This window comes from Aquarana catesbeiana, linkage group LG03, assembly GCF_042186555.1.
Source record: "Aquarana catesbeiana isolate 2022-GZ linkage group LG03, ASM4218655v1, whole genome shotgun sequence".
NCBI classification, from domain to species: domain Eukaryota; kingdom Metazoa; phylum Chordata; class Amphibia; order Anura; family Ranidae; genus Aquarana; species Aquarana catesbeiana.
In genome coordinates this window covers 268,562,501-268,588,384 of record NC_133326.1, presented here as the reverse complement: position 1 = coordinate 268,588,384, position 25,884 = coordinate 268,562,501, and the positions used below count along the sequence as shown (strand labels likewise).

General features: G+C 37.9%; 1 protein-coding gene across 1 annotated transcript in view; it reads left to right on the top strand.

The window, feature by feature from the left end:
- Positions 1–25,884, top strand: part of LGR5 (leucine rich repeat containing G protein-coupled receptor 5) — a 223,604-nt gene that overhangs the window by 150,366 nt on the left and 47,354 nt on the right. The window contains exons 6-11 of the mRNA XM_073620041.1: positions 1,675–1,746; positions 7,437–7,505; positions 9,524–9,595; positions 13,123–13,194; positions 19,315–19,383; positions 19,474–19,545. Of these exons, the coding sequence (XP_073476142.1) occupies positions 1,675–1,746; positions 7,437–7,505; positions 9,524–9,595; positions 13,123–13,194; positions 19,315–19,383; positions 19,474–19,545 (426 nt within the window). The remainder of the gene's footprint in view (positions 1–1,674; positions 1,747–7,436; positions 7,506–9,523; positions 9,596–13,122; positions 13,195–19,314; positions 19,384–19,473; positions 19,546–25,884) is intronic.

Genomic DNA, 25,884 nt, shown 5'->3' with positions numbered 1-25,884 from the left:
TACTGCAGTTTGTACATTTCTTTGCCCTGTTTATATGTTAAAATTCTTACGGATGTCACTGATTTTAAAGAAAAAAATAAGCTGCCTGACTAATTATTTTTTTAGCTTACAAAATGGCTGCCAGTTTGCAACAGGTGCACTTAAAATGATACTTACTAACAATACATATGTTGTATTCAAAATTTATTTTCCTTTTTCGAATTCTTCATCATGTAATAACTTTTATAAGGCACTGAATCCATCCGGTTTGGAACATGTACATTTTCACTTTTTGTATTTTTAATACAACCTTCAGGAAATTGTGTGGCAGCAGGAATTTCCATCCCTCTCTGGCGGAAATATTTGCTAAAGTAAAATGTGCCGCAGGCAGACGTTACATTGTTTTTCTTGTTGCAGGAAGCCTCAAGAGACACATAAGACCAGGTCGCTTATTAACATTCACTTACAAAGTTTCTTCTATATGTCCCTGACTTATTGAGGATTTTTTTTTTTACTCTCAAATTTAATAAGTTGTTAGTAATATGCATGGAATTTTACGACAGGCCTAGTTTTATGGGTTTATGGTTAAATTTAAATTTGAAGACAACTAACATTGAAAAGGTAATGTCTCTAACATATTTTCCTGTCACCATTTACACATATTGAAAAAGTACCTGTCAGTATTATCCACGTAGAACTCGTGTAGGAAAGTTTCTGAAAGAATAACTGTTTCCCATAGGGTCCAACCGGGATGTCTTTTTCTTAAAGAGACCCTGTCACCAGACCAATCATTTCAACAACAATGTTCCCTTAAGATTATATGTGCAACTATCACATTTTATGCCTGGTATTTACCTGTAAAAGCCCCCATTGTGTAAAAAATCCAAAACCCTACAATTTCTGCTCTGTGCTGCCATCTTGTCAGAAACCTCAGCCAACTTAAAGCTGTCACTCAAATGCTACTGTAATAAAAGATTATGTAATGAGGTGAAAGGAGAGGTGGAGGAGCTGGGCCAGCACAGAGATTAATCAATCACTCCCAAAATAGTGCTATGACATGGCAAGAGGGAGAGGTACTGTGGTTGTGTCAGGGAATTATCCTGAAGTGGGCAAATTTTCTAGCAAGTTCAAAGGCACATTGAAAGTGGATAACATTTTTTTATGAAAAGGAAAAATGCTTCAAGCAAGCAATAAAATACTTGATTTTTAGGTGCTTTTACCTGCTGGTGACAGGTTCTCTTCAACCATAAGAGAAAAAAATCTGATTGGTTGCTATAAATAAGAAAGTCTTTAGAATCATTTGTTTCTAAATTGTTTTGAGGCATGACTGATCCCTTGTACTGCACAATGGCTTATTTTTTTTAGTTTGTGCTCAGTATATTAATATGCGTGCCCCTCATAAACTAGCAGTATATGGAGGTCCCGGGAACAGCGATGCAGAACAGAGTACAAATAATACAGCACATCTTCAGTAGTCGTTTCGGGCCCCTATAACAGCTGCCAATCTTTTTTGAAGGAAGAAAGTGAAAGCCTTGGGAGCATGCCCTCCAATAAATTCTTTGGCACTGCTTGACTTGTATACAATAAGTGCATGCTTAAAAACACGTTTCTTTAGAAGCGCTCATTGAAGAAGTTTGCCTAGGTTCACTGTGCGCAGCGTGCTGTCCTGACTGTGCTTTTAATGTTCCCCTGCAGACATCTCCATAACAATAGGATCTACTCCCTGGGAAAGAAATGCTTTGATGGGCTCCACAGTCTGGAGACTTTGTGAGTTGACCTCTTATTTGTTTCAGTCTTTTCACTGTTTTCATTGATATTCTAAAAAGAATAAAAATAGCTGAAAAGCCAAACATGCTTTTTGGCTTGCCTAATTGCCAAGCGGTTAGTGCAATTGTTCTTATGATGACTGTATAAAACAGATCCTGCATGTAGAAAGAAAAGATCTGAAATATGCTTTCTGGATCTATTTGAACCATGATTAATGCATAGGAAGACCTTTGAAAAAGCTTGTACAAACTCACCACTTACAGTGATTTACAATTCTGGCTTTTTTGGATGTAATTATGCTTATCTGACATTTGAGATGTAGGAAGGAAGAGTTATCTTAAAGTGTATGTAAACCCTAAACAATTAACTTCTTCTATTTGGTCTCTTTTGGGTTATTATTCGAAAGGCATTTTGTTTTATCTTGCCAGTTGATAACTACCTGTGCTCTCTGCTTGTGCTACTCTCTTATCAATTATAAGGTTCCCAGTGATCTCTAAGGACTATAGAACCTCTCCCCTCAAGGTTTGTAGTCCTGAGCTAGGTGACTACATTTCTTTTCTATAGATATAGTATGGTGAATAAGCATTATTACCCTAGGACAGGAAGTGTGTTGCTGCCAAGATCACCTGGTAAGAACTAATGCTGCCACCACATCTAACAACTGGTAAGCTGCCATATAGGGTAAAGAGATATTAAATTAAACATTACAGTGGTTTTAACCCTTACCCAATCTATTGAAAACTAAAAAATGTTTCTAGCATTTACAATAATAGTTCATAGAAAGAACTTCTAATATGCAGAACCATTGATTATCTCATTACAGTAGTAGTAGTAGTAGTACTAAAGAAGCTAAAACGTTTAATAATGCAAATGTATTTTAAAGATACAATAGATATGGGTGGTTCAGTACTTGCAATTGTTACTGGCCAGATTGACAACCCCTGCTAAATAAATCAAGCACATGATATTAAAAATAAAGGCACTTACTGGTGGCTTATATAGTGTCTGCTTGGAGCAAGGAAAAAAAACTTTTACTCTCTGTCACCTGCATAAAATTTAAATGACCCCACTGGTACTACATATCTGATTATGTGGGTGTAAAAACATACAGGAAATTGCCTCCGTGAAAGGACGTTGGTAGGGCTTAACACTCAAGTTACTACTTTAAGGCAAAGTGAATGAAGGGTCCCATGTATGTCACGTCTTTTGAATATTATAAAAAAATGGGGGAGGGGAAGCTTGGGACTTTAAATGAGGCCATGACTGGGTAAAGCCATGTGCCTCCATCCCTGTCACTCTGACAACGAAAGCACAATTGCAGCAGGAAGCAGCAAAGATACTAAAGGGGTGGGACTTTATATGAAGCTCATGATGACAAAATGACCACCATTACATTCATTTTGTCATCATGAGCTTTATATAAATTCCCACCCCTTTAGTATCTTTGCTGCCTCCTGCTGCAATTGTGCTTTCGTTGTCTTTTGAATATTAGATGAGATATTATTTAAAGTGTGCACAGCATTTAGTAAAAATACTGATGGTTGGCAACACTGCTTAGGCCTCTTTCAGATGCTTGTGCTCCCCCTCCATCCACATCCCCATCCCTTTAAATGTAAAGAAAAAAGTTTTATTTTATACGGATAGCACGCCCAATGATGCAGAAGATTCGGGTGGGGGGGTGCGGGTAGGTAAGTATAAATATAATTTTTTTCTTTAAAACTACCTTTTCATATAGAAACTGCAGCTGATTTTATGTGGGAGAGAGGAGGCAGAGATTATAAGAAGACCTTGCATTGTACTGCAAGTAGTGCTTTAAAGTCAACCTGTCATATTGAAATATTGCTGTCTCCCTTCTGAAAATGTTAGCTACCTGGCTGTACAGCCACCCTACTGGCCTTACTGCAGCCTCCATGTATCCCTTATGACAGCTTGCCTCTAAATACAAATGTGTACCTGCCTTTTTTTAACAGAGAAACTCTGAAAGTGGAACTTGTTTTAAGCCTGCTGCGATAATTTTCCATCTTTTGCTCATAAGCGGCACCAGTCAGCTTAGAAAGGCTTAAACAAAGTACATATTTTTTGTTTTTCTGGCAGTTCATCCTCAATGGCAGAACTCTATTTTAGAAGGATTACGCACACTAAAGTCTCTGACAGATTCCTAAAGTGATTTAGAACTATGCTTATAATAACATGGTTATTAAATCTAAAGATGAAGCACAGTTTCTTCCCTAGTAAATAATACAGTGATAAAAGAAGAAGGTAGATTCTAGATTTAGACCTTTCATTTAGATACAGAGAAGTCAGTATTTACTATACCATAGAGAGCACATAGCAAACAGATTTCAGCACAACAGCCAGGTAGACAGTAGTGTCATGAATTATGGTACAAGCTGTATAGAAAGTATTATGAATTGTTCACTTTTTTATTACTTATATCATCTGTGTCAAACACAGAACTATATATCTAGTACTAGTATGATGAGAACAATGTATACTTACTGCAAAATACAGTATAGGGGTACTAATGGAGTAATTACAGGACAATTTTCAATCTTGCTACTGATTGACCCAAAGATGTCTGACCACAGAATCACTGATTGATTACTATAAGGCAAAACAAGTGAACATAAAGAAATAAGCTAGCTGACAGTTGGGTAATGTGGATCTCAGTAGCTATCACTAACCATATAAGTTAGATGAGTGTTACCTAATCTACACCATTAACAGTGGATGCACCTGGCAGATCTGTCTTGAAGAATTTACATTTCCCAGGAAGCTAGTATTATTCCCCAGAGAACATGCTGGGACCAGCAGTCTCCATTTACCACGTAGACATAGACATTAAAGTATAACAAAAGGCAAAACTTTTTTTTTCGTTTTGGATAGAGTGGAGAGTTGTGAATGCTTGTCATTTTTTTCTTGCTGTCTGTTTCCCCATTAAAGAGATTCATCCTCTCTTTTTGTCCTGTATACTGATATCATTGAAAGTGAAAGTAAAAGAAAATCCCAAATTTTGAGTTGTCCCCAGAAAAGTATTAGAGGACATATCTTCCAATGGGGACACTAGTTTTGGTGATCTGAGGGTCCCCAAGGAATTCCCTTAATTTGCAGGGATTTCCTCCCACTTCCTGTTTGGCTATGGGATAGGAAGTGAAATCTCCACAATGGGATACCGATGGCAAAAAGAAAATCTGACAGGGGTTATAACCCTCCCTTGCTCTATCCAAAATGAGCAAAAAAGTTTTGCCTATAGTTCTACTTTAATGTAGTACAAGCGTATGTGTTTCTGTATTTTCCAAAAAATGAATGTTCAATCTTAACATCAAGCCAAGAATGCATGATGTTACCGCTGCCTGATGTTTGTTCCAAGCTTTAATTCTTTTAGTTAAATCATTTAAATGTAGATATTGAACGTGACTCACTTGCAGACACCCATATAACTTTCCTTTTACACAAATCACCTGATATACTATAGTTTTTTTCTTTTATCAGGTGCAAAATGTTTTTTGTTTTTTTTTCATATAAGTATGTTTTATTTTACAGTGCAAAATCATTACTCTTCATATAAGAATTATGCCAGTGTTTGGTCGAGTCCCACCAACAGTTTATGGATATCTACTCTTGGATCCAAATGGCATTGCTGCATATAGTAATCAGATTACTATGCCTGTATTTAGGTGAGGTTACCTATAAAATATATTCTGTTGTTGGGACTCGAGGACAAGATTGAGAACATCATACCAGGATTTTAATATATTTGTGTTCACTCACTTGTGCATTTGTAACATTTTTTAGATGCTATTGACAGGAAGACAATACATGATTCACATACAGGGGTTGATTTACAAAAACTGGAGGGTGCAAAATCTGGTGCAACTCTGCATAGAAACCAATTACAGTATCTCAAAAAAGTGAGTACACCCCTCACATTTTTGTAAATATTTTATTATATCTTTTGACGTGATAACACTGAAGAAATGACACTTTGTTACAATGTAAAGTAGTGAGTGTACAGCTTGTATAACAGTGTAAATTTGCTGTCCCCTCAAAATAACAAATTGGGCCCAGTTAGCCATTTTCCCTCCCCGGTGTCATGTGACTCATTAGTATTACAAGGTCTCAGATGTGGATGGGAAGCAGGTATATTAAATTTGGTGTTATTGCTCTCACTCTCTCATAATGGTCACTGGAAGTTCAACATGGCACCTCATGGGAAAGAAGTCTCTGAGGATCTGAAAAAAAGAATTGTTGCTCTACATAAAGATGGCCTAGGCTATAAGAAGATTGCCAATACCCTGAAACTGAGCTGCAGCACTGTGGCCAAGACCATACAGTGGTTTAACAGGACAGGTTCCACCCAAAACAGGCCTCGCCATGGTCGACCAAAGAAATTGAGTGGACGTGCCCAGCGTGATATCTAGAGGTTTTCTTTAGGAAATAGATGTATGAGTGCTGCCAGCATTGCTGCAGAGGTTGAAGGGGTGGGAGGTCAGCTTGTCACTGCTCAGACCATATGTGGTCTCATGAGAACAAGATAAACTTATTTGGTTCAGATGGTGTCAAGCGTGTGTGGCGGCAACCAGGTGAGGAGTACGAAGACAAGTGTGTCTTGCCTACAGTCAAGCATGGTGATGGGAGTGTCATGGTCTGGGGCTGCATTAGTGCTGGCGGCACTGGGGAGCTACAGTTCATTGAAGTAACCATGAATGCCAACATGTACTGTGACATACTGAAGCAGAGCTTGATCCTCTCCCTTCGGAGACTGGGCCACAGGGCAGTATTCCAAACGACCCCAAACACACCTCCAAGACGACCACTGCCTTGCTAAAGAAGCTGAGGATAAAGGTGATGGACTGGCCAAGTATGTCTCCAGACCTAAAATCTATTGAGCATCTGTAGGGCATCCTCTAACAGTAGGTGGAGGAGTGCAAGGTCTCTAACATCCACCAGCTCCGTGATGTTTTCATGGAGGAGAGGAAGAAGACTCCAGTGGCAACCTGTGAATATCTGGTGAACTCCATGCCCAAGAGGGTTAAGGCAGTGTTGGAAAATAATGGTGGCCACACAAAATATTGACACTTTGGGCCAAATTTGAACATTTTCACTTAGGGGTGTACTCACTTTTGTTGCCAGTGGTTTAGACATTAATGGCTGTGTGTTGAGTTATTTGGAGGGGACAGCAAATTTGTAGCAAAGTGTAATTTCTTCAGTGTTATCACATAAAAAAATATAATAAAATATTTACAAAAATGTGAGGGGTGTACTCACTTTTGTAAGATACTGTAGCTTCTAACTTCAGCTTGTTCAATTAAGCTTTGACAATAAAACCTGGAAGCTGATTGGTTTCTATGTATCAGATTTTGCACGCTCCAGTTTTAGTAAATCAACCCCATAGTGTATAAAAAAGTATCACAATATGTTAAAGAATCCTGGTCTGATATTCGTCTTCAACAAAATTGTTACTTAGACAAACAGAGACTAGTTTCCCCAAATCTTATTTTAATTGACTTAATGGCTAACTTAACTTATGGGTGGAATTATAAACCTACTAAACCACAGGCAGCTGATTATGGATGCTGATTATCGTCTTTTGAGAACTCATACAATGAGCATTGTTTTCCTGGTAGCATTAAAACACCCTCTGCTGGGATTATGTGACATGGCATTTATCAGTTCTTTTCTCTCTTTAGAGATCTGAACTACAACAACCTAGATGAATTTCCCGCTGCTATCAAAACTCTTAGGAACCTTAAAGAACTGTAAGTGAAGCAAATGCTGAATGCTGCAACATGTGTGCTAGTACTGAACCTTAAAAAATGTACTGCGACTTTAGGGATGTAAAACTCTGTTTTTCAAGGGATACATATAAGAATGGATTTTCTCATAGAAATAAACTTACCAATATTTAGAGAAATCTAAATGGCTAGCACTGATGAATTCTAGCTTTAAAAAACAATACTGCCACTGTTGTTTGAATATACGTACAGTAGGTAAAGTGTTACTAAACCCAGGACCCTGCATTCATTATATCTGGTCTCCCACAGTACACAGAACATGAAAATGCAATTATTTTAGTAAATATAAACTGCTAAATACATTTTCTCATCAGCAGTATATAGCAGTCTTGTGACTTATATTAGTGTCTGGATAAAGCTTGTAGGAGGAGTTTTCATTCTCTGACTGTCCTATGAGGCTGCATGACCCCTGACCCTCTGTCTGGACAGTGCTGATTGGCCCTGTGCTGATTACATGCACCCTCTTGGAAAAAAACTCTCTAGCAAAACACACCAAACTGAGCATGTGCAGAGTGACCCTAAGTCTGTTCTATCAGCAAATGGATTGGGAACTGTGGAAGAAGGTGAGGATCAGGGAGGACAGGATCAAACAGCCTTTTTGGGCAATGCAGAGGATTAACCCCTTAGGTTCCACGGTGATTATACATATACAGACTGATTTTACTGTTGTGGTTTTGCAACACTTTAAGTCAGTTCTTAATACATGTTTTTAGCGCTATCATTAGTGTGGGTCTCAGTCCACCTTTGATAAGCTAAAATGCAAAGGAAAGACCTCAGTTTCATAACTTAAATAAAAAAGGTGTGGCTATAATGTAAGTAAAAGAAACATCATGAAAATTGAATGATTAAAAAAGAATTAAACAATAAACATAAATTGCAGTATTAGAAATGAAAGGTATATTTAAAGGTAATAAAATATATCTAAAAAACATTTAGAAAGTGCAGAAAAGGGTTGACACCTGGTCTGTTTTTTTTTTTTACTTTCTGACCCAGAGACACTACATGAAATAAGGAAATCTCTCCAAAGTGAGGGAAGACTTTAGTGACAAGATACAGTTTTGTATTTTTCTCAGTTTCTGTCCCATAGCCAATGGCCAGCAGTACAAATAAAGAGGGAAAATCTCCCCAGCATAGACACAGAAGGTGAAAAAAAAAAAAAAAGAAGACAGTGGTGCTTATCCTTCCCTAATCTATGCAAAACCCAACAAAGAAAAGTTTGGCTTTAGATGCACTTTTAGTATATGGTATTCCTAAAGTGCACATGCAAGTAATTTATAACGTGCAGCATACTTGAAAACAGTGCTCATCAACAGTGTGACAAACTCCTGTGCCCTGTCCCCAGTAAGCATGCAAAACTCAAGCGCCCACCAAAAGGATCATAACGTGACATCACATTACATGGAACAAGTGATGTAAAAGCATCACCTAATGTGTCTAGAATCAGTGAAAATAAAACAAGGTAAATAGGCATGGTGGTAATAACAGGAAAGGATAACTGGACAAGATAGATGAAAAAGTAAAATTACATCTATATATAATGTAAATAGACAAATAGAAAACAGGAAAATATAGATGAAAATATACACAGTAGTACATGAGAAGATGCGTTGAAGATGCAGAGGAAGTCATGGAAAAGAGAGGTACTATCGACATATTCACACCTGATGCCTTGAAAGTTTTTCTCTTCTGTATTGTGTTTGTTTCGCATTTTTTGAAGTGCATTTATTTGGTGCTTTCAAAATTAAAGGGAAAACAAAATGTACTTGAAATGTCAATCTACTACTCTGTAAACGCTTGTACTACAATTCCATACATGTTCATTGTTTAGTTTTAGATAGTATGCACTGAACAAAAAAAAAACATGCTGCTTCCTAAATGCATTGTGTTACCTTTAGAAAACATGCAACTGCAGTAGAAAATGTTCTTAAACATTTTTTTTCATCATACTTATTCGTAGATATATTTATTTTTCTTTATTTCAGGGGCTTCCATAGCAACAATATCAGGTCGATCCCAGAACATGCATTTATTGGCAACCCGTCACTTATCACTATGTAAGTTTACAATTCTTTTTATCAACGTGAATATTTCTAATGGTTTTATATATACATTTTTGAAATCATTGTGCATTGTAAAATCTGTATTCTGCCAACTATTGTATAACAATTTTATTGCTTTTATTTAAATTGTTAGAATTAACTGAATGGCAGGAAATCAGCCTAAAAAATCACCAAATCTGCAAATTACATTTTTGATTCTCCTAAATATATGCTTGAGGATTTGTCTCTTCTAAAAAAAAAAAAACTATTGCAGCAGCAATATATCGATTTCCAGATATACATGGCTCTTTGCAGATCAGACAAATCTACATGCAGATATTCAAGGGAATTAATTGATGAATCAACAATTCTTCTGATTTTGATTGTTCCTAGTTATGAAATGTGCAGATATTGCCTTTGAGAGAGGCATCCCTGCTTCTGTACAATGGTAGTTTAGTTTTATGATACTACCAACACATAACAAGTAAGTTGAATAGTAATGAATATAAATAACATAAGTAAGGCTGGCCGTATCATTTTTTTCGATTAGTCAATGGGCTGATGGAAAAAAAAAAAAAACAGAACAGATTTCCCTATCCACACAAGCAAGATGGATGGAAGGAATCCTCCCCACTGTGACATTGTAATCTGGCAGCTGGTCTACCCCGCTGTCAGAATACACTGATCAGTGGCTGCCGCTAGCTGATTAAGGAAAGTTGTACAACAGTCTTCTTTGAGGTAAGCCGATATTTAGATCAACTTCTGTCGAGCAGGAATAGCCATACATGGATTGAAATTCACTAGTCCCTGCTTAACCAGCGGAATTTTGATCCATGAGCAAATTTGATCTATGGGCAGCTTAGGTCTGCTACCTAACACTCTGCTGCTGCAAAGATTTGATCTAGGTGGCTTTATCATAAGAATTTGAAATAGCTGAAGCGTCTGCATTGATGGAAGTAGAGCATAGTGTAAAAAGGAAGTAGGAAATTAAATTGACATGTCCCAACCTGACATAATCCCATCATACACAAGCCGTAAAATATGAATGGAGAGTATCGAGACAGTTGTTTCAAATAGTAAGAACCATTAAATGACAAAAACAAAGTTTTACCACAGTGTGGCTCTATAATCCTGTAACCAAAACCACATTTCACACTGGAATGATTGGACAATTGAGCAAGACATAAAACAGTTCACAGTGCTTGCAAATCAAAGAAGACAATTAAAATTCACATACCAAATTGCACAAAACATTAAACATCTAACCCAAGGGTCAGAACACACAAATATACAGTCTATCTCCTTTTGTAATACGAACATTCCTAAAAAAAAGTGTATTTGGCATTGATCAAATGACAGCAAGGTCTGGGCATTACCTCTAACAATGAGCATTTTTCAATTAACACCTAGTGAATGTCTGTTTTCTGAAACAGACACGAATAAAGCCAATTATGGTTAGTTACATCATAATTGGGTATAGTGGTTTTTCTGATGTTTCTCCGGTGATTGGTGATTATGTTAATTAACCACAGACATTTCCGTTCCCTTGCATATAATACAATGATGAAGGTACTAGGAATATGCATACATATGTATGCGCTGGGAAAAGTATTGCATAGTTAAATTTTCTTACAGTGTTATTTCTATAGTTAGCATGTTAGCCATTTATTATATTTTTATCCCTTTTACAATTTATTTATTTATTTATTTATTTCAGGTACTTATATAGCGCCGTCAATTTACGCAGCGCTTTACATATACATTGTACATTCACATCAGTCCCTACCCTCAAGGAGCTTACAATCTAAGGTCCCTAACTCACATTCATACATACTAGGGACAATTTAGACAGGATCCAATTAACCTACCAGCATGTCTTTGCAATAAAACCTTTTAATTGTGTAATTTTAACCAAACAACTTAAGCTGGTCAAAGATTATTCCTTTTTTTTTTTTTGATCAGCCAGCCAGATGATTAAAATAAAACAAATGGATTGCCCCATCATCCACACATTCGAAGTGGAGGTGGTGTTTCTCCCCACTGAACTATTGTATTCTAACAGCGGGACTTCTTCCAATCAAGGAGAGTTGATTACCACATCAACTCCTCAACTTCTCAAATAGGAAAAGCCATAGATGGATAGAAATTCATCTGGTCCCTGCCGTACCTGCTGAATTTCAATCCTTCTATGGCCAGCTTAAGTCTTAATGTAATGTCTTGCCTGATAGCTCTTTATTCTTTGATGTGCCAACATCATAATTGCAGTTTAATTTTTATTAGATTTATTTGATGCACAGATAATAACACACACATATATATATATATATATATATATATATATATATATATATATATATATATATATAATTGTTCTGTACAGGGTATAGGGTATACTAAACCCTTCTCATTGCCAGTTTAGTTCCAATGCTTTTTTTTTTTTTTTTTTTGAGGCATGGAGAGTAAATTGAGTTACCCAGAGGAAATCCATAAAAACATGAGGAAAACATGTCGATTCCATGCAGATAAGAAAGCACTAAAAGAAAAAGAAAAGCAGGGTTCTACTTTAGTAGGGTTATTTAAAATATAGGAATAATGAAAGCAAATTTTCTAAAAGTTTAACAAAACTTGTATGTAGGTTGCGATACCTCTCTGGAGGGCTATTCCAAATTTCTAGATATCTCCAAGTTTGTAGTGTTTTGAGTAAGACACCTCTATGGCTTTGTATAGATTCCACAGTAGTAATTGCTTTAAAAATAGAAGGAAATCAGAACAAAACCAGAGATGATACCATTAGCAAACACTCTTCACTTTCCATTTTATGGGGACAAGAATTCTATTTGGTGACTATGGGTAGCATATTTTTTTTGCATTTTCTTACTTTTTTTTAATGAAACTGCCCTGTATTTGCAAAAGTGTGCAGCCGAGGCTTCTGCATTTGTCATGCAGAGGTTTTCCAGTGGAGTTCAGGTGTTCTCTTTTCATAAAATGAGTTCAACAGAGCAGCCGGCACAAAAGGTGAGTATTGCCTCTCTTTTTTCCAGGTATGTGCTTGCTTCATAAACTTTGTTGATATAACCAAGTTTCTTTAAATGATGCAGCAAGGTCTTTTAGTTTTTAGTTCCAACTGTAGCTCCTTTTGTTGGTGGTCTCATAGGAGTTAATTTACTAAAACTGGAGAGTGCAAAATATGGTGCAGCTGTACATGTTAGCCAATCAGCTTCTAACTTCAGCTTTTTTACATTAAGCTTTGACAAAAAAAATGGAAGCTTATTCGTTTCTATGTAGAACAGCAGCAGATTTTAATTTTACGGTAATTAATCAACCCCATGGTGTACTAAATATGCTTAACTTATATGATTCTCTTTAATTGATGAAAATCTAGAAAGATGTCAGAATCTACAGAAGGATTCAAAGGAAATACCTGCCATTACCTAAACTCTATTAATGTGAAAGGAATGTTTTGCAGTGAAAGGAGATTTACTATAATTATAGATATGATTACTTGTGTGATTTAAATGGCGTTTCATTTTGTTTTTTTGCAGACATTTCTATGACAACCCGATTCAACATGTTGGGAGATCTGCATTTCAGCACTTGCCTGAGCTCAGAACTCTGTAAGTTTTTAGGACAATATAAAATAAATAGCTGTAAATGTAACATACAAATCTGTCAGGAATGTCTCTCTATCTCTAGACAAGGATCACCTCCCACATAACCAGGATGTCCGTGTATAGATAACAAGTATAATGAAATAAGGATTGCTTAGTGTTGTTTGAGGAAAGAAAATGGGTGGGGGGGGGTGAAAAAAGCAAGTTTAGGCTAGGAACCTTAGAAGGAAATTAATTACAAAATATATATATATTTTTTTTTCACAGACTGTAAACACTTCTGCCTATTCTTTTTGTTATAATAGTTCACATTATTTAACCAGAGCAATTTTTACATTTCCACAATAGGCGTGTTTATTTAGTAATAACTTTAATACTTCAGATAACAAAATTAAACATAAACATTTACTTATTTATTTATTTTTAACTAGTCTTTCTTTTGTCAATGTCTTTTTCAAAAAAATATTTTATTTTCTATGGAAATTTTTGTCCAATTCAAAAGGACATTAAATACTGTTTCTGGTACAAAAAACAGGAAAAGGGGCATTTTTTTTTCATTCTTGTTTTGTAACAAATAAAATGAATGAAAATTAAAAAAAAAAAAAATCAGCAGAAAAATAATAGCTTATGCCCTGTACACACGGGCGGACTTTTCAGCAACAAAGGTACGGACGGTCTTTCAGACGGACTTTCGATGGACTTTTGACGGACTTTCGAACGAACGGACTTGCCTACACACGATCACACCAAAGTCCGACGGATTCGTACGTGATGACATACGACTGGACTAAAATAAGGAAGTTCATAGCCAGTAGCCAATAGTTGCCCTAGCGTCGGTTTTCGTCCGTTGGACTAGCATACAGACGAGCGGATCTTTCAATAGGAACTGGGTTCGGCAGAGTTCCAACGTAAAGATTTGAAACATGTTCCAAATCTAAAGTCCATCAGATTTTCGACAGAAACAGTCCGATGAAGCCCACACACGGTCGGATTGTCCACCGGATTCGGTCCGTCAGACCAGTCCGATTGAAAAGTCCACTGGTGTGTACAGGGCATAAGAGGACAGGGGGAAGGAGTTAATAAGGGCTGATTGGGGTTAACTAAGGGTTAAATAGAAATCAATTTTATTTTAAAACAAAAAACTTGTAAGGTCATATGCAGATCATACCTTTGATTTACATAGTAATGAAATAACAAATACAATGAAACAATACATTAATTCAGTTTATTTACACCATGGGGGTAATTTACTAAAGGCAACTCCACTTTGCACTACAACTGCAAACTACAAGTGCAAAGTGCACTTGAAATTGCACTGAAAGTGCGCTTGAAAGTGCAGTCGCTGTAGATCTGAGGGGGACATGCAAGGAAAATAAAAAAGAGCATTTTAGCTTGCACATGATTGGATAATAAAATCAGCAGAGCTTCCCCTCATTTCAGATCTACCCCTCAGATTTACAGCAACTGCACTTTCAAATGCACTTTCAGTGCAATTTCAAGTGCACTTTGCACTTGTAGTTTGCACTTGTAGTGCAAAGTGGATTTGCCTTTTGTAAATAACCCCCCACGACTCCACCGGACTAGTTACAAGTTTAATTTTACACTGCAGCTGCTGCATTTTGACAATTATTTGACCAATAATTTCCAGTATTAGCAACAGGGTATGCAGTGGCAAGAGAAGAGGACCTGGATGTAAGAGATGCAACCTAAAAAAAATGTTGACGTCTTTTAGGATGCATGTTATAAATTCTAAATCCTCAAGTGGTTAAAGCAGACCTCTACCCTCCAAAACAGAAAAATGAATGGTGCATGCCCAAAAATGCCACATAAGTCATTTATTAAAGAAAACATTTTTGGTAAACTTGCATTTTTTTTCTTCTCCCGGGTTTCACTGAAGCACTGGTGATATACCCAGTGCCTTACAGGTGCACCCTTGGGAGTCTCCATCACTAGGGCTTTAGGAAAATCTCACCTGGCCTTGCCCTTGTGCCGTATGATATTGGGGGGCTTGTACTAAACAATACTTGGCATGCAGCAGATCACATGCACCAGACCACATACAATGCATGTCCCAGATCTCGTAAAGCTATGCACCGAAAGAAATCTGGCACACGCATCTGGTACAGCTAGGTATTGTTTAATAACAAGGTGCGCTGATGTCATACTGCGCAGGCATGACCTTAGGAGCATTGTCATGGTGCGCCATCACAGAAAAAAGATCAAGATGCCAGCAACCAATGACATTTTCTTGTATAAATGGAGGTGTGGGAAACAGGAGGAGGAATTACCATGAGGCCAAAGAGTAAAGGAGGAGGCAAGCAGTTCTCTATAAATGTGTTTATTTATTTAAAGTGCAGTAATGGTGTTAGTAACAGATAAAGGAGGATGTAGGGAAGGTCAGTTTTAGGAAGCTTACCTGCAATCCTTTAGCAAATTGGGATAGCATACACGTTTAGGATTTTTCTTTTGTGGGAAGGGGGGTTAGTGGTCTGTTAAAAGAATAAAATGTTTATGCATTTCCATATCTGTCTTTTAGTTTGTAGAGGGCTCCCACTTTTGCGTGTAGGATCTTATATTGAAATCTTTACACTAATTATTTATGAGCAACAAATTCAACTGCAAATCATACTTCTATGGCTTTGTCTAGACATTTTCCAGGCATTTATTATAGGTCAATAAGCATTTAGAATGCTTTAAAAAAAGTTTGGCAAACATGCAAATAGGCTAAGTTGGTGAGGGTTGTGGTTGGTAGGAAGAAGGTTTGTGTGGAGGTGAAATCCCCGGAGGTCTGGTGTTATGCTATGCCATCTGAAATTTTGAAACCTGAATAATGTTTTTGTACAAATCCATTTTATTTTTTATCTTCACTTCAAAGGTAAAGTGTATCTTTAAACAAAGCACACGTATCCATTTTGTATCTTTCACCCATCTTTCACCCCCCCCCCCCACACACACACACTCACACACAAAAGTACCAAAACCTTTGCCTCTCCAGATGTATACTTTTTTCCATGTCATTGCTGTGGTCCCCCACCCTATGTGAATCAGTATGGGGTACATGGTACCCCTACCCATTCATCTAGGGAAAAAGTGTCAATAAAAAACACACTACACAGATTTTTAAAGTAATTTATTAGACAGCTCCGGGGGTCTTCTTCCGGCTTCGGGAGTCCTCTTCCAACTTCGGGGGGTCTTCTTCCGACTTTGGGGGTCTTCTTCCGGCTTCGGGGGTCTTCTTCCGACTTCGGGGGTCTCTCCAGTTCTTCTCCGCGCTCTCCGGGTCTTCTGCCAGGCTCCTCCGCTATCTTCTGCTCTTTTGCTGCTCTCTTGCTAGCGGAGGAGCCCGGTCTGCTGCCTTCTTCCCTCTTCTCTTCTTCTGATGTTGACGCTCTCTCTGGCTGGAATGCACTCTGGGCGCTCCGCTCTGACTTATATAGGCGGTGACCCTGCCCCCTTATGCCGTCACAGTCCCTGGGCATGCTGGGACTGTGACGTTTTAGGTGGCGTGGTCATCAGCTTAAGCATATTGTGTTTTTCTATTGTTTTGACATAGATGAGGATCAGGTCATATTTTATGGAAAATTACTGTAGAAAACCAGTCAATTACAAGTGATTCAAAAACTTATTTTGCCACTGTTTATATCAGGGAATGGGAAGAGTGGGATGGGATCCTTATATTTAGGGGCAAAAAGGCCAAGCACACTTTTTCTGAAAGTCCACTTTTTGCCTAATTCCCCCTTTTTTTAAATATACAATTTTTTTCACTTTATTTAACCACTTGCTTACTGGGCACTTAAACCCCCCTCCTGTCCAGACCAATTTTCAGCTTTCAGCGCTGATGCATTTTGAATGACAATTGCGCGGTCATACAACATCGTACCCAAATGAAATTTTTATCATTTTTTTCCCCACAAATAGAGCTTTCTTTTGGTGGTATTTGATCACCTCTGCGGTTTTTATTTTTTGTTAAAAAAATTTAAAAAGACCACATTTTTAAAAAATTTTTTATATGTTTTTATATTTGTTAAATTTTGCAAACAGTTAATTTTTCTCCTTCATTGATATACGCTGATGGGCACCAATAGGTGGCAGTGATGGGCACTGATGGGTGGCATTTACACTTTCTATTTTTTGGTATTTCAGCCATGACATTCATTTAGCACCATTATTCATGCAGTCACTAGGTTTAATGGTTTAATTTACAAGGTTTTTCATACATTTTTTCACTTATTACTCTACTCTATTACTAGTTATTACTTTACTCTATTCACCACAGATGTTGAGAAGTGTATTGTATGCTCCAACATTCTTTTTAAGAGATTTATGTGGGTTCAGTCACGACACTTATTGTGTTTAGATCTTTTTTAGATTTGTATTTATTCAGTTCACTTCTAGTTCACGCCACGCTCACAGTGTGTGCTAGTGGTATTTTCACTCTCACAGCCAGTGTTGGTAGCACCACTATCCATTCTTTGATTTATTAGGGATTGGATTCAGAACACATACTGGTTACACTGATAGGCAAGCACTGCTAGGTGGCACTGATTGGCACCACTGGTGGGCATTGATAGGTCACACTTTTGGGCATTGATAGGTGGCACTCATGGGCATTGATAGGTGGAACTGGTGGGCACTGGCAGGTGGCAATGGCAGGTGGCACTGGCAGGGGGTACTAGTGGCACAAATGAGGCAGAATTGCATCTTCCTCTTCGGGACCGATGTCCCTTGCAGATGAGCCGGTGATCGGCTTTTTTTTCTCCTTATCAGCGTGAGGAAAAAAAAAAAAAGATTACCGAGCTTTTGTTTAGATCATGTGATCAGCTGTCATTGGCTGATCACGTGGTAAAGGGCTGGGACCGGCCCCTTACTCGGATCTTACTCGGATCCCCTTACTCGGATCTGTGATCACCCGGGGCGCGTGCACAGGGGAGGACGTATATGATGGCCTCCCAGAAATTCAGGTCCGTGCTGTGGCCATCATCAGCTATAGCGCGGACGGCAAGAGGTTAAATGTCTTTTTCCCGCAAATAATACATTGCCATATTGATGATAATAGCTTTGCTCTCTATGTCTTAAGGCTTAGTTTACACTTAAGGTTGGGACACGGTAAAAATATGCAGTTGATGGGTTAGTTCACCTTTTTAGAAAAAAATGAAAAGGTGAACTAACGCAATACACTCTTTCCAATGCCTCAGTCCCTACTGTACTTACCTCTATGGGTGATAAGCTGTCAGAGCTCACAGCCGGTGTAGTGGTTCGGGAATTTGAAATACCCGTTCTTCTACCTTTTCTTTCTGCAACACTTCTGGCATAAATCAGCGCAATGCTCTGTGATGGTCAGAATCAATCTAATCTGTCTCAAAGCCCTGCAGAAAGAAGAGCGCAAAGAGCAAGGATTTTTAAATCCAGGGACCACTACACCGGCTGCATGGGCACTGACATTTTTTTTAAAAGGAGACCAAAAGCAGCAGAAGATGTACATATGCTGCAGCTGTGATGCTTTGCATCGTGGAACAGTAAACATTTTCCCTGCTGTCACATTCAGCGGGCAGTGCTGCCCACCAAACAAACCCTTTCAGCTGAATGGGGGCATCCCGCAACCACATTCATTGCTGGTGGCGAATTTAGTGGATTAAAACGAGCAATGAGGAGGCAATATAATGCTTCCTCCCACCTGTCAAATGCTCTCTGAAGAACGATCCAACACATCTTGTAAGAGCTCTGGGTTTTTAGACATTACTAAAAGGCTAGATGCAATCTGTAGATTATGGCCGAATGTAAATGAACTTGTGTGAAATCTAAGGATAATATATACAGGAGCACTTGTTTATATCCAAATGATAAAACACTTGGTAGACTGCTATCGTCATCTAACAAGAATATCTTTTTTTTTACATTTTTAAAAATGATGGTTTTGTTAATGGCAGCAAAATATTCTAAGCTTTATTCAGCTTGCTTTTCAGCCTTAATTGTCTTGTTCATAAGAGTTTATGTTTGTGAGAAAAACTGCCAACATAATATAGCCATTTTCATTAAAATATTTAATGTAACCATTTTTTGCTTGACTTGCCTGCATTTTGTCAAAGAATCAGCACTTGAATTGATATACTTTTCTCTTGCTTGTAGAATTCTTAATGGAGCCTCTCAAATCACTGAGTTTCCTGATCTCACTGGAACCACAAGCCTGGAAAGTCTGTAAGTGCTTAGCAATTGTGTTCAATATTAGTGGCACTCTACTGTCGATATAATGTGATTAAAATAGATTGACTTTTTTTTATTTTACAGAACTTTGACAGGAGCGCAACTAGTCAGTCTTCCGAATGTTATCTGTGATCAATTGCCTAACCTTCAAGTGCTGTAAGTGTTACTATGTACTGTTGTATCACTGAGCTGATTTTCTAGCAGATTAGAATGTTTTATGCCTGCCATCATCCAACATTTGTCTTGCTCTTTCTGTGTTTACTTGGCAACCAATATGTCCAGCTATGACAGATCATTATTTTTCAGCACTGCTTTTTGGCCACAAGTACTTTCTGTGCAGCATTTAGATTTGGGCACTAAAACTCTCATCTCAAGAAATATATCAGGCCAATCGTTTTTGTGGTAACTTGGGATTAAATTATGCTTAGTGAAGAGGACAAGTTTTTATCCATTATTATGATTATTATTTTTTTCTTTTGTTTAGTTTATGGTTTAAATTTAAAATATTGAGGGATGTTGGTGTTTAGTATTAGATATTGATTTTAGGGAGTAGTTTAGGTTGTTAAGCTTATGTGGAGGTATAGATTTATGGTGTTAGATGAGGATAAACATAATTAATAGGTGATATTTGAAAGAGCGTGGATGTTTATACTTAAAGCAGAGGTTCACACAAAAATTGAACCTCTGCTTTTTGGAACCCTCCCCCCCTCTGGTGTCACATTTGGCACCTTTCAGGGGGGAGGGGGGTGCAGATACCTGTCTAAGACAGGTATTTGCACCCACTTCCGGCCATAGACTTCCATGGGAGTCTATGCCTCTTCCTGTCCCGCCGTGCTGTCTGCTGGGACACACACGGGTCCCAGAGACAGCAGGGACCATTCGGACTGCGCAGTGCGACTCGCGCATGCGCAGTAGGGAACCGGGAAGTGAAGCCTCAAGGCTTCATTTCCTGCTTCCCTTAACGAAGATGGCGGCGGCAGCATCCGAGGACTGAGGGATGGTTCGGTCTCGGGTGCTGACATCGCTGAACCCTGAGACAGGTAAGTGTCCTTATTTTAAAAGTCAGCCGCTGCAGTATTTGTAGCTGCTGGCTTTTTTTTAAAAAAATTTGCGGGACTCCCGCTTTAATTCAAATCTAGCATACCATTTTATGATGATAGGCCTGTCTGGGGAAAATGGTCTGTATCTAGATCTTATATAGTATACCTTTTTAAATGTAAAGAATTGACAATTTTCAAGGGAGAGATAAATATTTCTACCAGAAATAACATAAAACTCACTAACCAGAGGGCAGCTGACCTTAACTTCTAAAAGTAAAAAGTGCAATTAATAAGAAGGGCGACCGGGGAGCTGATCTGTGATTTTACCACTCTTCTGAATTGTAAGAGTACAGTTAGACAGGGCTGTACTAATGCCGCAGCTGCAGTGCTTTGCTTCATGGCCCTGGCATTTTTATTTTTTCCAAATTTTTTATTTAGGAAAGAAAGGCAGTTTCCATTGGAACATACATAGCAGATACATTGGAAACAAAGCATCAGAACAAGAAACACATACCAAAAAGAAACGTAAATTGGAACAAATCTATCTATTAAGGTTACTGAAACATATCAGTTGGACAATCAAAAAGTTACCCCCATTCTAACAAAGGAAATAGAGACAGAGGCCCACAGGGCAAAAAATAAAAATAAAAACTCTGGGAGATCAGTAGAAGGTCCCGGCATTTTTAATGTGGGTTGCATAGTTGGACATGCGGCACATCCACTGCTGTTATTTGCCTTTTATGAGCATAGTATACCTTGATTCTGCTCTCCAGTGTCACTGAGCCAGCTAGTCAAATACAAGCAAAAAACAAAACTTGGACTAGAACCTTACTTTAGACACAGGATTCATGTAAAATAGCAGCTTGATCGTTTGGCTAGATTGAATGGTAAATGGCATAGTTTGAGACAACAGAAAGATCATGTTATTTGAAGAAGAATTGAAAGCATTGCACAGTTTATTTATGTTGTATTTTACAAGTCTAAAGCCCTCTCTTTGCATTTAGTGTAAATATCAGACATCTACGAGCAGAATACTAGGCCAAGGGCTCTGATAATGACAGATCTTACAGATCTATTACCAGGATAACCTACAGTTGGCTAGTTAAACCTAATATTGACTGTAATATATAACTTAAAGAGTTTGTTACTCCAACACTTCATACACCTGATATGTGCCTGTACCATGTACTTGTATGAGAAAGTATCCTGTTGTCCTTGTATTGCTTCTTTTATGTGAAATCCCTGGTGTCCCTGCCAGTCCCTCTGCTTTCCTATTAAAAACTGACCACACTATGCAGGAGAGCACACTGTGGTCAGTTTTCTAGCTTTGCTGGGAACTCAGCCTGCTCTCCTCCAATGATCAGACTTGTCCTAACTTGCCCCCACTGCACAGCCATTCAGGTGCTGCTGCTGCTCCTCCTCCCCCTCCCAACTCTTATGCAGCTGAGAACAGAAGAAACAGGTATTGTGATCATTTATAAAAAAGGTAAAACATATTTTTTTTTTTTTTTTATATCTATACAAAAATGTTTTGCCTTTCATTTTTATTTTAAAATGAATGGTTTGTTTTACAAGGTGATTGTTTACAATCACTTTAAGGCATATGTATATTTACAAATTACAATGTATTTGTAAATCTTTCAATATACAGTACAGTAAAACCTTGGATTGAGAGTAACTTGGTCTGAGAGTGTTTTGCAAGACAAGCAAATTTTTTTTATAAATTTTGACTTGATTAACGAGTGATGTCTTGATATATGAGTAGCATCATTTCACAACTGAGTATAAAAAAGATGAGAGGTGCCTCTAAGTGTAGCAATATGGTTAAATTTACTAAAGGTACAACACTTAGCAACTCACATGGTTGATGATTAAAAGAGGCACATCTAAGTATGCAGGCATCTGGGGTAAAGCTGTCCACATAGACCAACCTCTGCACTGCCATTGACGTCGTCCCTTCCACGCTGCACTCCACAAGAGATTCAAGCCTCACTTTCAGATCGCTCTACTGCAGAGTAGTCTTCCCGGTCATGATTGTAGACTGAAAGTATGGTTAAACCATCAAACAATATGAAGTCAAATAGACTCAAAGGTGGAGCTCACCTCTCACCTCTCAACCATGTGAGTTGCTAAATGTTGTACAGTCATTACATATAACCATATTGCTACACGTAGAGGCGCCTCTGATCCTTCTGGATTTTGTTTCTTAACCCTAGTGGAGGCTGCCATTTGTGGATGGACATTTTATGGTTACAATCACATTGCTATAATCTTTTTATATGGACTATAAACTGAAGGACTTATGAATAAACAGTTTTGGAACGAATCATTTGAGTTTCCATTATTTCTTATGAGGAAATTTGCTTTGATATACAAGTGCTTTGGATTACAAGCATGTTTCCAGAACGAATTATGCTCGCAATCCAAGGTTTTACTGTATTTGCAATCTTTCCAAAGATTTCTCTAATGTCAGTCATTACAAAAGTACACATATCCCTTCCCACATGCTGCTTATAACATTCAAACATTTTTGCCCAAAGAAAAGATAAAAAAGGTTGAATAATTGGTATATATGAATATTAAAATACATTCAGAAAATCATTATTAAAGGAAAAGTATTTGCTACCAATAAAAACAATAAATCATGTGAACCAGAGCAGAGCTTGCCACGAAACTGACACTTGGTTTGATCTCATTGTTTGCTTACCGTTCATGTTGTGAGCACAAAGTCTTATGGGAGAAGGAGAGGGTCCGATTTCAGTGCACATTATCTGTACACTTTAGAAAGGAATTTAACAGTTTTCATTTTGCTGGCATATCTGCCCTACATTAAATCCTTCACATAGCTCAGACCATGCAATGTTTTAGCAGAGGGAGGGAGATCTTTTTATGGAATCTGTCTGAGCTTGTTAAGTTACGGTTCAAAGGTAGTGAATGGTCCAAGGAATATTGAGTGCAGCCATGAAAGGACAAAGTTTGCTCTATCTTCCAATTAATTAGAAGAGGGAAAGGGAGCAGCACAGGAGGCAGAGCACTGAACTACTGCTCATTTGCTGGAGGCATATTGTTTGTCTGCAGCTCATTGTTTATGAAAATCATTGACTGCAAAAGTGTTTTCTACATACCATGACATTTTTTTCTGTACACAGTGCAGTCATGTTGTCTTCTATTCACATTTCCAATTAGCATTCACTAAGGACAAAGATTCACTGGTGAAGACTGCCCAGGAATCTGGGCACGCAGTCACTCAGTATGTTCCCAGGCTTAGCTGGCTTTGCAATACTGAGATGGTGTTCCTCTACCTTTCCTGCAACCTCAGACATATCTCACACATATTAATCTACAGTATGTCAGTGGTTAGATTTGCATTGCGTTAAATTCTATTTTGAATTTCTTTCCAGTACTAGATGCACCATTTTGGCTTCCATGAATTACCAGTGTAGTAATATAATATAGTCCAATGCATGGCAAACAAAAGCAAGCAGTCCAGTAACTGGCAATAAAGCAGGCACATATTTGTATCTTAGTTACATATAGTTGAGTGAAATCTGCCTACAAAAACCCAAATAATAAAAAACAGATTAAATATTCAGTGTGTATACAATTTTTCCCAAGACCAAACACCGCTCTACACTAACTAAACTTTCTTTTAAATATCAATATCTTCAGAGAAACTAATTCCTCTTAAACCTATGCTGTTTCTCCTAAATAGTGCTTTCTACATATATCATCTTACTACATGTTTTCACATTTAATATAGAGAAGCTGCACACTGACCATCCAGAAAGATGAATTTACATAGAAATATGACTCATGACATGTTAAAGTGATTGTAAACGACCACCTTGTAAAATAACCCATTCAGTTTAAAATAGAAATGAAAGGCAAAACATTTGTGTATAGATAATTATAAATACAAATAGAAATAGAAACAATTATACATTATAAATACTCTTTTTACCCTTTTTCATAAGTGATCACATTCCCTCTGATCTCAGCTGCATAAGAGCTGGGGGAGAAGAAGCAAAAGTACACTGAGCTTCCCAGTGAATTGCAAAGTGTGGGGGGGGGGGGGGTCAGGACAAGTTTGATCATTGGAGGAGAGCACACTGAGTTCCCAGCAGAGCTACAGAAGTGACCAAGTGGGGTCAGTTTTTAATAGGAAAGTAGAGGGACTGGCAGGAACACCAGGGATTTCACACAAAGGAAGCAATAAAAATAGAATAGGATACTTTTTAATACAAGTGCACGGTACAGCAGGCACATTTTAGGAATATGAAATGTTGGGGTAACAAACACTTTAAAGCTTTATTAAACCCAAAAGCAAACCTTTTTTTATATTGCAGCTTACCAGTTTAGATGTGATGGCTGCATTCCTTTTTTTAGGCTTTCCTTGTTTTATTTTTATCTTGGCTTCAATTTCTTAGAGTACTTAAATCTACTAGTACATCTAACACTCCCCTTAGACTGACAATGTTCATAATTTTTTTATCAGTTTGTGCACAATTAAATTATAAAAGCGGAGCTTCAGTCATTTTTTCAACTTTCTATCTATTAAATCTTCTGCCCTTGTTGTTTTAACTTTGGATAGTAACATTTATTTTTCTGTCAGTAATACAGCCAACTTCCTGTTTCTTGTCTGGTAAAAGGCCTATGCTTATGACATCATGCACAGCTCTCTCACTATTGTGAGAGTTTGCCAGGAAGGGAGGAGGGAAGAGTCATAAGAGGGCCAATGAGATCTGCAGGGCTGCAGAGCTGGAGGTGTGGCTCTGTGTGTGTGTCTGTGTAAATCCAGGAAATGAACAGACAGCAATTTCAGCTGATAACAGTTAAAATGGATGCAGCCAGACTTAGTGGAGGGAAATTTCTGCAGCATATTTGGCAAGTACAGAATCGCAGAATATATAAAATAATATGCAAAGTGGTTGGAGGGAACCTTTAAAATGGCAAAGATGTTTTTATTACAAATTGTGTGAGCAGACTGCAGTTCCTCTTTAACATGCTTGTAGAGGTTCTAACAGTGCTCTGGTGCCTTCCACAACAGAATCCAATTCTGACCCTACTGAACCTCTACCTCTAAATGTGTCTAAGGCTGCTATTACCATCTCCGATTCAGACTCAGAGTCTTCACAGCTTTCTCCTGTTTTTTCAGTCATTTCTATATGACCCAGCTTTGCGAGGACCCATAATATTTTGATGCAGTTTGCTTCACCCTGCAATGGAGGATCAGCTTGCTTTTCCAGGCATATGGTCTTTTAGAGCTGTTGCTCCAAAGGCCTTCACAACACACTCAATATATAAATCCTTCCTCTGTTAGAACTGTGATCAATCTGTCTTCCTCCTGACAGTGTGAAGAACAGTGTTGCCAACTGTCAGTATTTTTACTGGCAGCCAGTAAAAAATGGATACCTTTCTCCTGTCAGTAAATGTCAGTGACAGGAAAAGGTTGCCA